The sequence below is a fragment of the Rhinatrema bivittatum genome, chromosome 2 (assembly GCF_901001135.1).
Source record: "Rhinatrema bivittatum chromosome 2, aRhiBiv1.1, whole genome shotgun sequence".
In the NCBI taxonomy this organism is placed as follows: domain Eukaryota; kingdom Metazoa; phylum Chordata; class Amphibia; order Gymnophiona; family Rhinatrematidae; genus Rhinatrema; species Rhinatrema bivittatum.
In genome coordinates, this window is record NC_042616.1 from 156,931,343 (window position 1) to 156,948,021 (window position 16,679).

General features: G+C 42.8%; 1 protein-coding gene across 1 annotated transcript in view; it reads left to right on the top strand.

Moving 5' to 3' along the window:
• STEAP2 (STEAP2 metalloreductase) overlaps nt 1–16,679 on the top strand; it is a 65,513-nt gene that overhangs the window by 19,737 nt on the left and 29,097 nt on the right. The window contains exon 5 of the mRNA XM_029588783.1: nt 5,126–5,290. Coding sequence (XP_029444643.1) covers nt 5,126–5,290 — 165 coding nt within the window. The remainder of the gene's footprint in view (nt 1–5,125; nt 5,291–16,679) is intronic.

A 16,679-nucleotide genomic window follows, 5' to 3' on the forward strand; every position in this document is an offset into this window, starting at 1 on the left:
GGAATAGTTGGGCTTGACACAGAGGAGAGAGAAAGAGGAGTACAAGTGTACCTGAGAGGTAAGAGAAACTGTGAAGAAACAAGGAGTGGGGGAAGGTAGGTAGAAAGGAGAAACATCTAGGAGAAGGAAGTAGGACTTTACTCAGTTTTTTCATTGCCAGAATGTGCTGCTTTGCACCAGAATGCCTTACATGTAAGGTGGGTGCCACCAGCAAGGGTGAGGCTCTTTATTATTCCCTTCACCTTGCATTGTTGGGAGAACCTTGCTGCACCAAAGGTGCATCAGTGCCTGCATGGCTGTCAGGGCTATATCCTATATCTAGGGTCCTTCGTTTTCAGTTTAAACTGATTTTTCCCAGTAAATTCCCAGATTTTTCAAAAGGTTGAAATAAAAAGCTGCTCCAGAGCTGCAGACACGGTGTTTCAAGGCCTCCAACCACTGCTGGAAGCCACGGTGGGCCAAAGCGCATGCTGTGTTTTAAGTCCCATCCTCCACCAGTGAGAGCACTCACCTTCCAGTGCCAGCTGTGCCATGTTTCATGTCCTGCCTCCTCACCCCCCCCAAGCAGCCAAAGTGCCTGCTGTCTGGTACCATGAATGCATTTCAAGCGAGCCACGTCCACCAGAAGCTTTTCCCAGTAGGCTTCCTGTCCCTGTATAAAAGCAGAAGTGCAGTGTTGCAGAGCGAGAGAGCCTCAGTAAGCGTGATGCCAAGGGGGAGAGAGGAAGCCTGGCACCACCAGCGGCAAGGCTGAATGCAGTTGCAGTGTGTGTGGAGGGGAAATGGGGGAGAGGGAGAGAGGGGCATGTTAGGCATGGGATGGGGGTACATATGGGGATGATTCTGAGTGGGTGTGGGAGAATCTGATGAATATTGTTTTATTGTCCTGGCTTCTGTCCACCAAATTAAACTCCGATATTTACCAGGAAAAACAATGTCTTTTTTTTTTTTCCCCAATTGACTTTCTCCTGTTTTTGTTCTTATCATAATAAACCCTGATAAATTCCCAGGAAAAATTTAAGAAAAAAAGAAAAACCCGAAAATAAAGGTGATGATGATTCATTTTCCTTCCTCCCCCAGCTTAGCCCCTGCCAATCTTAGGGTGAGCAAATCTGAAGAGGATAATTTTTATTTCTTCCGAAGTGCAGTTGGACATGAAATTTCACTCACTGAATATTATCCACAAATGCTATTAAATGTATTCTCAGTAAGAGTAAGCTTTCTAATAGAATTATCTCAAAAGCTAATTTGAGCCTTGTACACCATGAGGTTTTAAGACTTAGCCTAAGTGGGTACTTTGTGCAGACTTCATAGAGGGATCATCCTATTAAAATATGTATTTGTCCACACGCTACTTGCTATGTAATTACTATGTAATTTTACATATGTAATTCCTTTGAAAATTAACTTTATAGTTTTGCCACTGTGCAGGCTATTTGAAAATTGCCCTCTTATGACATAAGGGTAGATTTTTAAAAAATACGTGCGCGCGCTACCCGGCACACGCACATGGACACGCGATTTTATAACATGCGCACGCCGCGCATTAAGAAGCAGACTGGGAGGGAACTTTCCTACCCCCCTACCTACCCTCCCTCTCTTCCTCTTCCCCTACCCCTATGAAGTCCCCACCTTTGGTTCTTTTCTTTATTTCGGAACTTACGCCAAGAGCCTGCTGGCGCACGATCCCCCTGCACGGCAGCAAATGGTTGCTATACAGGCGGCCTCCAGCTCCACCCCATCCCCGCCCCTGGACCGCCCCTTGATAGAGGCCTGGCTCTTGTGCGTGTAACGGGTTACACGCCTGGCCGGGCCTCTTCTAAAAAGTGCGCAGCATGCACAAGGCCTGGCCATGCACGTAAACCCCGTTTTCCCTGCGCGCAGAGGATTTAAAATTTAGCTGTTAGTGTGTGAAAGGGGTGATTAGGAAACCAACTTCAACTGGAGTCACTCACCATCTAGTGTTTTGAGATCCTTTTGTGTTGCATGGGAAAAAAAAATCCTGAGGATATAGTTGTGAACTATAGTTGATTATTTTTCCTTTTCAAGTGAGTTTGGTGACAAAAAAAGAAAAGAAGAAAAACTGCAGAAAAAATTAGCATATGCTCCAGGGGAAGTGAAAATACTCTATAGGAACATTTTTCTTTAAGAAAAGAGTTATGACTTGTTATCTACAGATTATAACTCCCTCAGTACTCATTTGGTATTTCATGTTAAGTGTTTTTGGGAAGACCTAATACCATCATCACTACCAGTGATGATTGAGGGACAACCAGAATTCCTGTGAAACAGATCCTAGATTCTAGATTAATCTGAGAATGACTCCATTTTTTAGCAGACTATGGAAGGCTAAGGACTGGAAGAACATTCCTGGGAGCCTTCACGATGAAGACTTGGTGAAGTGTTTTCACAAAAGATATCTGCAGAAACCAGGCCCAAGAGCTCAGTCTGGTAGTGTGGCCTTTTAGTGCAGCTGGTCCAAGAAAACAAACCGGTAACCGATCCAATGTGGCTAGCAGCAAAGGATGACAATGTAGAATCGGAAAAAATGGACTTTATTGAACTTGCCCGACTCTGGCCGAGTTTCGCTCACATGAGCTGCCTCAGGGGCTATGATACATAAATAAAAACAATTAAAAGTACACACATTTATTTATGTTTGTGTGTACTTTTAATTGTTTTTATTTATGTATCATAGCCCCTGAGGCAGCTCATGTGAGCGAAACTCGGCCAGAGTCGGGCAAGTTCAATAAAGTCCATTTTTTCCGATTCTACATTGTCATCCTTTGCTTTTAGTGCAGCTGCAACTTTCCCTAATTAGCTTCAGCTAGCTAATTGTCTACAGTTGACTTCCTGGCTCAGAAAATCTCAAAATTACAGCATCCAGCAGGCTTTTTTCCAATGTGATCTCATTTCCCATCTGGTCTTCAATAAGCCTTCTCGAGTTCTCTTGAAACAATGAATGAAAGATGAATTATCCTTTTCTCTATGGACATTAAAACAGGAGGCATCTAGCTTCCAGAGGTGAAGTAGCACAATCTGAGGACAAAGGCTACCAGATCTACAGCCCTGCAAATTAATTTATATTAGCTTCAAAATGAAAAGAAACAAGGCGCAAGGCTTCTGCCACATTTTCTAAGATGGAAGTAAAAATGGCGGGAAGGCCACTGGATTCCATCATGAAAAGGGGGATAAACAGGACACACTAAAGAGAGAGAATGAGTCAGTGGCCCCAGGTGATGATATAATTCTCAAACAAAATACTAGTTACTTGTCCTTGAGGTAACAATGATGAAGTGATGATAGTGGAAAATACCTGAGGTTGAAGAAAACATTGACAAACTATCTTTATCTATAAGATGATACGCAGAAGGAAGCTGAGGATATAACTGCAGTAGATAAAGTGAGCCACAGAAGTAAATGAAGGTGTTACCTCATATCGACTATGTAACTCTATTCTTTGAAGTGGCATATTTCTTCAAGGGTACACAAAAGTAATTTATATCTCTGGGGCTGCCTGCAATGATGTCTTTGTTCCCCTCCTCTATTCCTAAGGTGTGGGTCCTTTCAGTGTGTGTGGAAGGGGGGGGGAGGGGGAAGGCTGATGATTATGGCCCAGGCAGTGTTGTGCATTCATTAAAAACTTATGTGCATTTCCCTCTGTATTCTGTGATGCTGTAGTGCTGCAGGGACAAATTCATTGGACCCAGGACTGGGTTTTCAAATCATACTTTACTGATTAGGCAAAAAGGTAAATGAATGTTTAGTTTTAAATACTAAGATTACAGCTGGCTGCCTTCTTCCTGCTGTGTAAGTGTCTCTGACTCAGGTTCCTTAGTGAAATCTTACCACTCCTGTTCTGAGTGTTTAAGAAGTCCAATACTTGGGGGAAGACCTACGCTGCAAGGTGTCCCCAAAGAAATTAGAAGCGTCCTACCTGAGTCCACGGTTATACTCTTTACTCAGCCTGTACCCGTGTACCTGGGGAGAGATCCAGTGATGGGTCTCACAGTTCCGGTCTCCTTCCTAGTTCTCCAACTCAGTTCTTACTGACCTTCCAGAGGGAAAGGTCTAGTGCTGCACAAAGATTAAGCTCCACAGCCCAGTCTCCACTGGAGAGGAGGGGGTGACAAAAAAAACCTCCTCTCAAAAAAAAAAAGGAAATTGTTACTCAAAAATGCCCGCAAATCCTTTGGAATACTTCTGTCCCTGCAGTTCTTCTTTGACCTAGAAGGGAGCTAGCAGGTCTTCAGAGTCCTGGCCTCTGGATCAAGGGAAATGCTGTCACCAGGAATATCAGGCTGCGACCAAGCAAACAACTCTCAAAAATAGCAACAATCTTAACCAAGCCTCTTTTTCTAAATTGAGGGGTATCCAGGCTGGCGGGGGGGGGGGCAAAGAAAGGAATATTCCCTAAGAAAAAGGTACTAAATAAGGGATTAGGCCCCACTATAAAGAAACTCCCCCAGAACTCCTCTCTCTACAAAAATCCAACTCAAATGCCGCACCTCCTATTATCTCAGTCCCTACTTATAAGAAAAGTGTACCCACTCAAGCAGCCTCTGGGGGAGGAACTGAACTGTGGCGTCCCTTCTCGCTGACTGATGGGATGCTAGGGGGACATCTAGTGGCTAACCGATAAGGGGGCCACAATTATGGGAACTGAACATATTATGACTGAATGTGAATACATTATTGGCATTTCTATTCAAACCACTATTGTATGTCATTTTGTAACTTGGTAACTGATTCTTCTATCTGGCTCCTCGCTATAAATAACACTGATAAATTGTAGGAAACCCTGTTGACGTCTCTGAGATATTGGTTAATGAATGAATGATTAGTACAGATCATGATTAATACAGTTTTCTTCTCCAGAGAGTGGGATAAGGTGAGATATATAGCACATAAGATAGATGAAGGGGCTGGCTGCAGAAATAGTATGAAAACCCAAGAAGGAAAGGAAAGATTTCAAGAAAAGTGATTCCTGCCCAAAAAAGTACATTTTTTAGTAGAACTGAATGTGGAGAGAGCAATCCTGGCCTATTACAAGGGGGCGAGAGTTCCAGGGTAAGGAGACATTGACAAGTCCATACATTGAAAGGCTGTTTGGTTGTTTTAATAGATTCATGCAGATGTTGAAAATTCTTGGAATGAGGAAGAAGTGTGGCGAATTGAGATGTACATTTCTTTTGGTATCATGAGCCTTGGACTGCTTTCTTTGCTGGCAGTGACTTCCATCCCTTCAGTGAACAGTGCCCTGAATTGGAGAGAATTCAGTTTTATTCAGGTACATTTTGAAGAAAAATGGTTTGCTTCAATAATTTGTTTCAGTTTTGTTCCTGTAATTCATTGTATTGACTAAGGGCCTCATTTTCCAAGCAGTTTACCGCGTGCGATAAAGTCGCAAATCGCGCTAACAGCCGTTAACGCGATTTGCGAATGCAAATTAGTAATTTGGTATTCAGGGGGCGGAGCATATGTAAAGCGGGAACCAGTTTAGCGCGGCTGCTATCGCGGCTAATAACTACAACCCTTTGATTTGCGTTACGGGGGGAGAGAGGGAGAGGGAGAGAGAGAGAGAGACTTCCTATAATGCCTATGCCCTAGACAAGTATTTGCCCTAGTAACTCGAGGTGGGGATTAGGTATGAGCGTCGGGGGTTGGGGGCCACTTTCGCATTCCACATGAGACGTACGGAAAGAACAGTGGTCTCTAGTGAAGATTTGCTGGCCGTCAGAGTGAGGAAACTCACTCCAAGAGGAGATTTTGGCAACGTTCTCTCCACCTAGCTTGATGGACACTCTACCTGGGCAACAACAAGCTAGGTGGAGAGAATGTAGCCCAAATCTCTTCTTGGAGTGAGTTTCCTCACTCCGACGGCCAGCAAATCTTCACTAGAGACCACTGTTCTTTCCGTACGTCTCATGTGGAATGCGAAAGTGGCCCCCAACCCCCGACGCTCATACCTAATCCCCACCTCGAGTTACTAGGTGGCCCTCCCATAGGGATACAAATACTTGTCTAGGGCATAGGCATTATAGGAAGGCTCGCTCGCTCTCTCTCTCTCTCTCTCTCTCTCTCTCTCTCTCTCTCTCTCTCTCTCTCTCTCTCTCTCTCTCTCCGCGATAAAACAACCAATGGATCATCGTGACTCCATTGGAAAATGAGGCCCTAAGTCACTGTAATCAAAATTAATTTTCTTGTGTTTAGTTTGTGTATCATACGTCGCATATTTAATAATATTGGTTCCTTTTTTCATTGATTGCTCAAGGTGATTTACATTCAAATATAGTAAGAACTTCCCTGTCCCCAGAGGGCTTATAATTGTGAGGCTGAGGCAATGGAGGGTGAAGTGACCTGCTCAAAGTCACAAGGAGCAGCAGGAAGATTTGAACACCGGTTTCCCTGATTCTCTGCCTCCAGCTATAGCCACCTGGCTACTCCTCTACTCACATTGGTTGATGCTATCCATGTCAACAGTTTCAGGACAGAGACCACTCTGCACCATAAATACTTCATAAATATTATAAATAGATACATACACAAATAAAATACATGTACATAGCATGTTTAATTACGGTACTGTGTAGGAGACACAGCTTCAAGGAGCTATTGCATCTTGAGCTACCAGACTGTGTTCTAATTGCGCAAAGCCTCCAATCTAGAGAGAGGAAAGCAGTATTTATTTATTGATTTAAAACAATTTAGAACCTGCACATTCTGATATTCATGGCGGGAACAAAATACATACATAAAAATTAAAAAAAATAAAAACATTTTAAAAATAAGACAGTCAAGAAAAATAGACAAAAATAAGCTGGGAGGTGTAACACATTCCTAACAACTAAAAATCAGATTCAAAGGCACAACAACAACAAAAGGTTTGAAGGCCTTTTTAAAGGCTTGTGTTTCTGACAAAGTTTGAAACTGTTCATGTATAGAGTTCCAGCAAAGGGGGCCAGCAATAGAAAAAGCCCACTCGTGAGTCTTGACGCAGTGAGGGGACCTCAATAGTCTGTAACTAGCATATGTGAGAGAATGTACAGGACTATAAAACTGGAGAGTAGCAGTCACCCATGGAAAGCATTATTAATTTATATTTAATATGCCACAATTCTAGGGAGCCAATGCAAAGACCATAAAATAGGAATGATATGATCTTTCATATGTGCTCCAGTTAAAATATGGGTGGCAGAATTATGAATTATCTGTAGGGCTCAAAGTGCATTCTGGGGCAGGTCAATATAAAGTGGATTAAAATAATCAATTCCTGTCAAGACAAGGGATTGAAGAACTGTCTGAAAATCATCTGATTCAAGCAAGGTTTTTAAGCTCCTAATCATCTGTTATTTAGGAAAAGAACTTCTTACTACAAATTTAATATGTGAATGCATAGAAAGATCAAGGTCCAAAATTACTCTGATATTCCAGACCTGGTCAGCCAATGTTATGGTGGTAGGAGCATCAGCTAAGGGAAATCTGCTGAGGATAATAACTTCGGTCTTCTTGATATTCAATGATAATTTTATTTTGCTCTAACCATTGCTTTATGGCAAATAAGCAGATAGATATAAACCCAAAGGTATTGGTTTACAAAAACGTCACAGGTACAAAAAACTAGATATCCTTGGTGTATATTTTATAACAAACTCCCAGTCCAGAAAGTATTCTTACTTGCAAAGCAGAATAAGATAAATGTTAAAAAGGACAGCATGAAGGGCAGAGCCCTGAGGATCACCTGATATAATTTGCTGCCAAGATGAATCTTATCTTCCAATCAAGAAGATAAGATTTAAACTAGCACAAAACAGAATCAGAAATACCAATGTTTATTTATTTATTTATTCATTCTTTCTTATTGACCGCACTCACAGGTGAACCCTGATCGGTGCAGAGTACAACATATTCATTAGGTAATAATTCAAACAAATCATAAATTAAAACAATTCCTTAAATATAAATAATACAAAAACATTATAGCATATTATAAAAATAAAGAAAATCAATAAAACACATTGCAGATTATTCTATCATGGGAAGAGCCACTATTTCACCTTCTTTCGAAAGGGCAAATAATTCAGCTCCATCCGCAACTCTCTTAGTGCTGAGTTCCACAATTTGTGACCTATAACCAAAGAGTCACTTCCTAACTGTACTTCTTGACACCTCCTTTACTGTTGGCACTCTAAATAGAGTGTCAGATGCTGATCGAAGGGACCTTCTCAGAGTAGCTGTTGTAGGTATTTTGCACCTTGACCTCTAGATACTGTGTACATCAAATACATGATCTTAAATTTTGTTCTTTGCTGCGATGAACATAAGAATTGACATACTGGGTCAGATCATGGGTCCATCAAGCCCAGTATCCTGTTTCCAACAGTGGCCAATCCAAGTCACAAGTACCTGGCAGGCACCCAAACATTAAATAAATCTCAAGCTACTATTGCTTATTAATTAATAGCAGTTTTTTGTTTTTTCTTCTAGGAACTTATCCAAACCTTTTTTAAACCCAGTTACGCTGACTGCTGTATCCAAATCCTCTGGCAATGAATTCCAGAGGTTAGCTATACGCTGAGTGAAAAAGAATTTTCTTCAGTTTGTTTAAATGAGCTACTTGCTAACTTTTTGGCATGCCCCCTAGTCCTTCTATTATCTGAGAGAGTAAATAACCAATTTACATTAACTTTTTCAAATCTTTTCATGATTTTGTAGACCTCTATCATACCCTCCCTCAGTCGTCTCTTCTCCAAAGTGAACAGCCCTAACTTCCTTAGCCTTACCTCATAGGGCAGCCGTTCCATGTCCCTTATCATTTTGGTCACCCTTCTCTGCACTTTCTCCAGTGCAGCTATATCCTTTTTGAGATGCAGTGACCAAAACTGCACACAGTATTCAAAGTGTGGTCTCACCATGGAGCAATACAGAGGCATTATGACATCCATCATTTTATTTACCATTCCCTTCTTAATAATTCCTAACATTCTGTTTACTTTTTTGATCGCCACAGCACATTGAGACGATTTCAATGTATTATCCACTATGACGCCTAGATCTCTTTCCTGGTTGGTACCTCCTAAGATAGAACCTAACATTATGTAACTACAGCAAGGGTTATTTTTCCCTATATGCATCACTTTGCACTTGTTCACATTAAATTTCATCTGCCATTTGGAAGCCCAGTCTTCCAGTCTCACAAGATCCTCCTGCAATTTATCACAATCTGCTTGAGATTTTACTCTGAATAATTTCGTGTCATCCGCAAATTTGATCACCTCACTCATTGTATCCCTTTCCAGATCATTTAGAAATATATTAAAAATCACCAGTCCAAGTACAGATCCCTGAGGCACTCCACTGTTTACCTTTTTCCACTGTGAAAACTGACCATTTAATCCTACTTTCTGTTTCCTGTCTTTTAACCAGCTTGCAATCCACAAAAGGACATCAATTCCTAGCCCATGACTTTTTAGTTTTCTTAGAACCTCTCATGTGGGACTTTGTCAAACACCTTCTGAAAATCCAAATACAACACATCTACTGTATTGAATGCTTTAATAAAGAAATGGCACTAACATTTCAAGGATATCCATAAATCAGCCATGCTACATGTTTTGCATGACTTGTAACCTATGAATACTTTTGGCTGATAAACCCACCAACAGCCCTTTACAATAATCCATCTGCGGCAGAACAAATGTCTGCAGAACCAACCGAAAAACAGCCAAGGAAAAAAATACTTGAAGTCTCCTTAATAGCCTAAGCTTGAAAAATATCTTTTGTACTACCATTGATATGTGGGGCTCAAAATCCCACTGATCATCACAGAACACCCCCAAATTCTTTACTTACAAGCTGGCTCCCAACTTCACTCCATGTATTCTTTATTTCAACGATCTATGTAATGCATCTTCTTTCCCAATATACAGCCACTCTTTTTTCCCGATATTTAACACTAAGCAGTTTTTATAAAATCACTTAGAGAGTCAACCCAAGTTTACATTGATCCTCATCATTACTTCCTCAAAATCACATCCTGCAGAAAAAAAATCAACTGTACATCATCAGCATAGAGAAACCCCTTAAACCCCAAGTCTCTGACCAATTCCCCCAGTGGCTGCATAAAAAGATTAAACAGAGGTGGAGATAAAATGTGAACCCTGTGGAACCCCACAATCAAACCCATATTCCTTAGAATACTCCCCTCTCACCTGCACCACAGCACTTCTTCAGAAATGAGTCTAACCACATTAGGACCTTCCCTTCTAGTCCTTGTCCCTCATACCTTTCCAACAGGAGAGTGTGGTTCACCAGATCAATATCAGATAATCAAGAAAGAATACAATGATTTAAAGTATCAAATGCAGCAGAGATCTCTAGAAGTACCATAACATATTGCAAGCTGCTGTCAAAACCACATCTAAGGGCCTTATTTTCCAAACGTATCGCACGTGGTAAGGGATGTTTCGCACGCAAAATGTCCCTTTTCGCGTGCGATACCAAAATGGGGGCGGAGTCGGCCCCGGAAGAGGAGGAGTCAGGGCATCACCAGGGCCGACTCTGCGACAACGGCGCGCACAGCGAAAAGGTAAGTGCCTTTTCGCTGCCTATTTCGCTCCCAATAGCTACACCTCCTATGGTGGTGCTATTGGGTGCGAATCCAGCAGCGATCGCTGCCAGCTAGCGCAGGCCCGCCCCCTGTTTCGGCCCCCCGCCCCTCATCTTCTAAAGTATCGCAGGCCTGCGATACTTTAGAAAATGAGGCCCTTATTGTATCGAAATTTAATAACTAAAGGGTCTTAGTACTCAGAAATTTTTGAAAACCAAATTATTGATGATCCAAAAGCAAATGCTTCTCAAGATAGTCATTAAATTGATTATAGAACACTGTTTCAATTACTTTAGCAAGAAAAAGGACAGGAAGAAATAAGGCAGGGAAGAAATGAAATAATGAAATAATTCAGCAGGGTCAGCAGAGGGCTTTTCAGAACTGATGCACATATCAAGGAACCAGGCAGACAAAGAAACAGATAATATGCCCTAAGTTAAAAAAGAAATGTACAAAAGGGATAAAGTGAAGAATGAAGAGGTGTTATGTTAATTGTTCTTAGGATCCTGAAAGAAGCACTGTAGTCTTCATGAGTACCCTTTCAGATGCATAGCCCTGGTGCCGCAGCTACTATGGGAAGTGGAGGAAAAAGTAGGAAATGGTTAACTAAAAATGGAATGATGAAGAGCACAATTATAGGTCAGAATCAGGGAACAAGCAATCATTATGTAATACCCCTCTTCAGTTTACTCTCTTCTTATGATCAGGTGAGAGAGTCCACATTGGATGGCTGAGACAGTATGTCAAAAAATAACTAGTGCTCATATTTGTTCTGTTATGTTTTTTCAATACCATCCCTTCCTTCCTACCTTTTATTCCTTATTTTAGAAAAGTATTTAGCTAGATGTCATTATTTCATTTTCATGTGTTAAAAAATACATAAGTTTTCTGTTTTATTCTGATACATATACGAGGCAGACCTCCATCTGGTGTGTAAATATCTGCACTCTGAGCTGGGGCTTCTGTATTTATTTATTTATTTGCAAAATTTATTACCTACTCAACTCCATGGTTCAAGGTGGGGTACAACTTTAAAACATACACAAAGAGAACACATAAAAACAAATAACAAAACAAGATAAAAATAGTTAAGCATGGAAATATATCAAAATGATGAAAACCACACACAAAAAAATACAACCCAGCTATAAATAATCACTCAGATGACATACAAGAACTGTAGTGTCTTACTGATTGCCAATTTGAAGGCTTGTTGAAACAAAAAGGCTTTTAATTGCTTTTTCAAGGCCTGAGAACAGTCAGATTTCCAGAGTAGGGGGCCTGCGATTTAGAAGGCCTTGTCCCTTGTGTAACCCTTAGCTGGGTGTGTTTAAATCCCAGGGTACACAAACTAATTTATCTCTCTTCAGGGGCTGCTCTAGCCAGAGATGTATTCTTTTTATGGGGGCGGGGAGACTCTCGTCTATGGCCCAGAAAGTTTTGTGATGTATCCCTCATGTATGGAGGTAGCTGTGGCAACTTCTGGAGAGAGTTACTGTAACAAAACAGGCAGGACTAGGCACTGGGTATTAGATAATAATCTACTGATTAGTTAAAGACAGATTAAGGTCCATCTTTAAATATGTGTGCAGTTACAGATGATTCTTTGTACAGTTATGGTATTTCTTTCTAGGTAGGTGACTTTTCTTCTGCAAACTGGTTGAGCTTTGCATAGTGATAGAAAATGTGCACTAAAAGATCTCCTAGTGGCTTAACTGGGATTCCTATAGCAAGGGTCCTCTTCTAGCATAGAAAAAAAAGCTACTTCAATCTCCAGATTTTCACTGATCACCCAGCCTTGTATCCTGGTCCCATGTAGGTGGAGATCCAGATGGGGTCTCCATGATCTTACTTGCCTCCGCTTAGTTGTTCTGAAAAGGTGACTACTTGGGTTGAAAAGTCTGTGGTTAAGGAACCTGCTATTTCAGGCTGGCTCCCAGTGGGGAAGGGTAGCTCAAAACTTCCTCACAACAAAAAAGAGAAAATACTTTCCTAATCAAAAATCTTCACAGGCTAGTATTCTGCTGTCACAAGTGCTTGCCACATTCATAGGGTGAATGGCCTCACTGGTCTTCAGCTCATGCCCTCTGATTCCAGCCAGCGAGGATGACTTTCTTCAGAGAAGCAAAGTTAAAAACACTCCCTTCAAAAAATAGGATTATTCTAGCCTTTAAACGTATCACACAGCCGGGCCTATCACAGGTGCTTGCCCGAATGGGCTCACTGGTCTTCAGTCGTGGAGTGAGAATCCCTTAGGGGTTCTAGCGAGAGGTCCTTACTGTAACTAAACTCTGAGTCCCTCTGGCAGGATCTGCACAGAGGAGACTCCCCCTCAAAAAGAAAAAAACCTGATGAGGTGGGGGGGGGGGCGCCTCACCTGGAAGGAAGAACATAGAGCTGTATGTGATGGAGGGGGGAAGGCTGATGTGCCCAGACCAAGAGCAGGATCTTGAGGTGATGGTGTCTGGTGATCTGAAGATGGTGGAAGCAATGTGATAAGGCGATAGCTAAAGCCAGAAGAATGCTGGACTACATACAGAGAGGAATAACCACCACCGGTCTGGCTTAGTGCCTTCACCCCGGTTTACAGTGAAACAACAACAACATCATACAGAGAACGAGTTATACAGCTTCGTACAGAGAACTAGTACGAGTTTTAAGTTAAGGGTAATTATAGATAATAAATATAACGAATCGGCGAAAAGCAGATTAGAACAAGTTATCAGTAGGTAACATATAACTTAAGTAAGTAGAAAAGTTTTGTTACAGAAATCAAGAAGTGGGATAACTCAGGATTTGTCATATCAGTCTGTGAATGATTGTCTAAACAACTATGTTTTTAGTTCTTCTATTACTAGAAGAACAAGACCAATCTTGTGATTCAATAGCATGGAGTGTCCCCTAGAAAGCTATCTACCAGTAAAAGCAGCTGCTCTTGTTTACCTTGGCCACATGAGCAGTCTGCTAATTGCTGACCAGCCAGCCGCCCCCCCCCCCTAGAGGATTATAGAGCCTGTTCGGGAGTCACAATGAGTCTCATTAATGCAAGTCAATAAGTGACATTCCTATAGTGGAAATAGCTGCAGGAATCATAGTTCCTCAGGTAACTTATTACTAACAAGAGAGCAAGAGCAATAAATTAAAATGAAAAAAAAAACAAAAACCCAAGCAAGAATCAGCAGCACCAGTGAGAGTGCTGTTCCTTTACTGTCTTGGATTTTCCTTTTACTTTATAAAGCAGAACTTGAATGTTCTGGCCCCTGTACTTCTGGGGGGGAAGGGTGTACAACCTCGTCATATTCCCTACGTATCTCTCGGGATCTTTCCGTGCTCGGATTCCCGGAACTAAGAAGAGGGTTTGTCCATTCTGGACACGAGCTGGAGAGTGTCTCTGCACTTAAAGCAGGTACAGTGCAGAATCTCCCTTCCTGCCAAAGGGAAATCAGAGCATTTAGTTCTCGGTCAAGTCAGTCTCCCTATTTTCCCATTTCATATGTTTAAGAGAAGGAGGGATGGGGTCTAGCGTAGGAACTATCGCATTAAGTACTGCATTCACTGCTGTACAGCGTGTGACTTCTTTAACCCTCTCTCTTCTTCTTTTGCCTTTGAATTCAGCTTTATTTGTTTCTGATCTCTGAACTAAGAGAGCAAGAAGGGGAAGGCAGTGATAGTGGTTGTGAGGCTTCTGGGGAGACTAATGGTCGAGAGTTCATAGTCTTGCTCATGTTGAGGGCCCTATTTTGGGATCTCGCCTTCACCTTTTCCATCTTGGGTTTTTCATTCATCATTTGTTGGGGCAGCAACGGGGTGGAAGTCTCATTGCTGTGCTGGATCTAAACCTAGGAGAACTGGCAGCTTTTTGGATCTTCTTTCCCCTATCTGTTCCCTCTCGTCTAATGATTCTGCCCTTTGCCTCTCCTTTACCAGGTGCTTTTCCTGGGAGAAGAAAAAAGGTGACTTTTGGGGGCACTTGTCCTCCAGTCCCTGAGATCAGCGGACCCGTCCCTGATGAACCGGGTTGATCAATGCCTCTCTCGAGCTCTGATGGTCCCACAGCCACAGCCCGTGACTTCATGGGTCGTGGAGCCACGACGCCTCTCTTGGGCTTGGGGGCAGGGGGAGGTGCTCTCGCTTCAGGGCACCACCTCATGGTGTGCCCTGTGCTATGACAGCAGAAACATCTCTTCTCTCCAGCTGAGTAGGACACCTTATAGGGGTGGTCTAGGTAATAAACCCAGAACTACCCCCTTTACCCCTTGCCATCCTCTGTGTAGCTGAATAATCACCCGGCACCTATAAGATTTTAAGTGCCTTAGCTCCGCTTCCTGGTGTCCCAGGGGAATTCTGGTGATTCTAGGGACCATCTCCCCTAGGGCACTCAGATGTGGCTGCAACAAATCGTCCGGGAGGTAGGGTAGCACAATTGAAATTACCTTTCTGGGTTCTTTCAGGGGCGGTACCCGCTGGGATTTGCCCCCTATTTTAATGTCCTCCCTTAGTACCTTTGATACTGCGGTCTTGGAAGTGAAGAGGATGACAGCCTCCCTGTTTGCTTTTGTGGCTGCAAGTAATCCTTTAGGGCCCGCTATTTTAGCTGCAGTGGAGGTGTAGTCACAGATGTTAAAGCCTGACAGCATCTTACACAAAATTGTATGCTGCCGACCCACACCTCTCTTGACTCGGGGGGTCCTTTTTTTCTTGAATAGGCACTACCTGCCCATCCTTTTCTCATGGCTGAGTCTCCTTAGTCAAGTGTCCTAACTTAGATGGCATCATTTGATCTTCCTTTGTTTCAACCTCTTTTCTCAGGGGAGCTTTAATCTGTGCCTGTAAGGGACTCACCGTGCTGTTGTGGCTTGCAGTGAAGGAGAAAACCTTGCTAGAAGTTTGCACCTTATCTAATGTTCTTATGGAAGGAGGGCTGGGAAGTCTAGCGATGGTTTGGGGGGTTGGAATCGGAGGTGGGGTAAGAGGTCAGTAGCTTGGGAAGGTTATGCTAGTTCCCGGCTGCAGCTTCGGTTCATTAGGAGGGGCTGTCTCCTCTTCCTCCACCTCCACTGTATCTCCATCTTTAGAGTTAGCAGCATCCTGGGGTATTTCTGGTACCTTAATAACTCCTACTCCCCCTTCTTCCTCCTCAACCAATCCTCCTTGAACGTCTGGGATACTGTGTGTTGCACCAATCTCTGGAGCATCTTCCTGTGTCATTTCCTGTTCCCTATTTCCTTCACTGGAGAGTGCCTCTTCTTCAAGAGGAGCTTCTCTCAAGGGAGATGGCAGAGACCAGTCAGCGACAGAATTATCAGCTGTTTCTCCCAAGTATCCTCTCTGACTTTCCAGAGCTTCTCCCTCTTCCGCAGGAGGGGGTGACTTGCTCTGTATCCTCAGGAAGGGAAGGGGTTCCAGATCTTTCCTCGTATTCCATCCATAACCCCTTTTGCCGCCTCTTCCAGGGGTTGTCCTGCAGTGAAGAGGTTGTCATTGGAGATGGGCATAATGCTCTCTCTCTGAAACTCACAATCAGGTGCGGGAGACTCAATAGCCTCTTCTCGGAGGCCGCCTGCAGCAGCAGCAATGGAGCTTCCCTGAGAAATGGGGGTAACCAGAGTGTTTTCCTCTTTTGTCTCTGGGACAGAGGGTTCACTTTCTCCTTTTTTCTAGAAGGGGTTAGCCCTGTGGGAAGCTGACAGTACTTTGGGTGTTGTCTATGTTAGAGTCAGTGATGATTGCTTTGTTACCCTTGCTTGTGAATATCATCTTTTCCTTTGGTATTTCTTGAGGAGGGGGGGGGCATTTAAAGGCTTCTTCCCTCTCTCTCTCTTCTGTGTCATTCCCTCCTGGATCTTCATAAAGGTTATCCTTTGACGGAGAGGAGGAAGCTCTCTTTCTTTGTAGTTCCTGCTGGCTTTCCCCCAGAGTCTGACACTGGCTTCTCTGTCCCCTTTTCAGTTATGGAAAAGGGATGAGGGTTGGCCTGCCTCACTTTGTTGGCGTTTAGACTCTTGAGGGCAGGACGAGAGGGAAATAGAAATACCTTCACCTCGGTTTAACATTAATGGCTCTGTTTGGG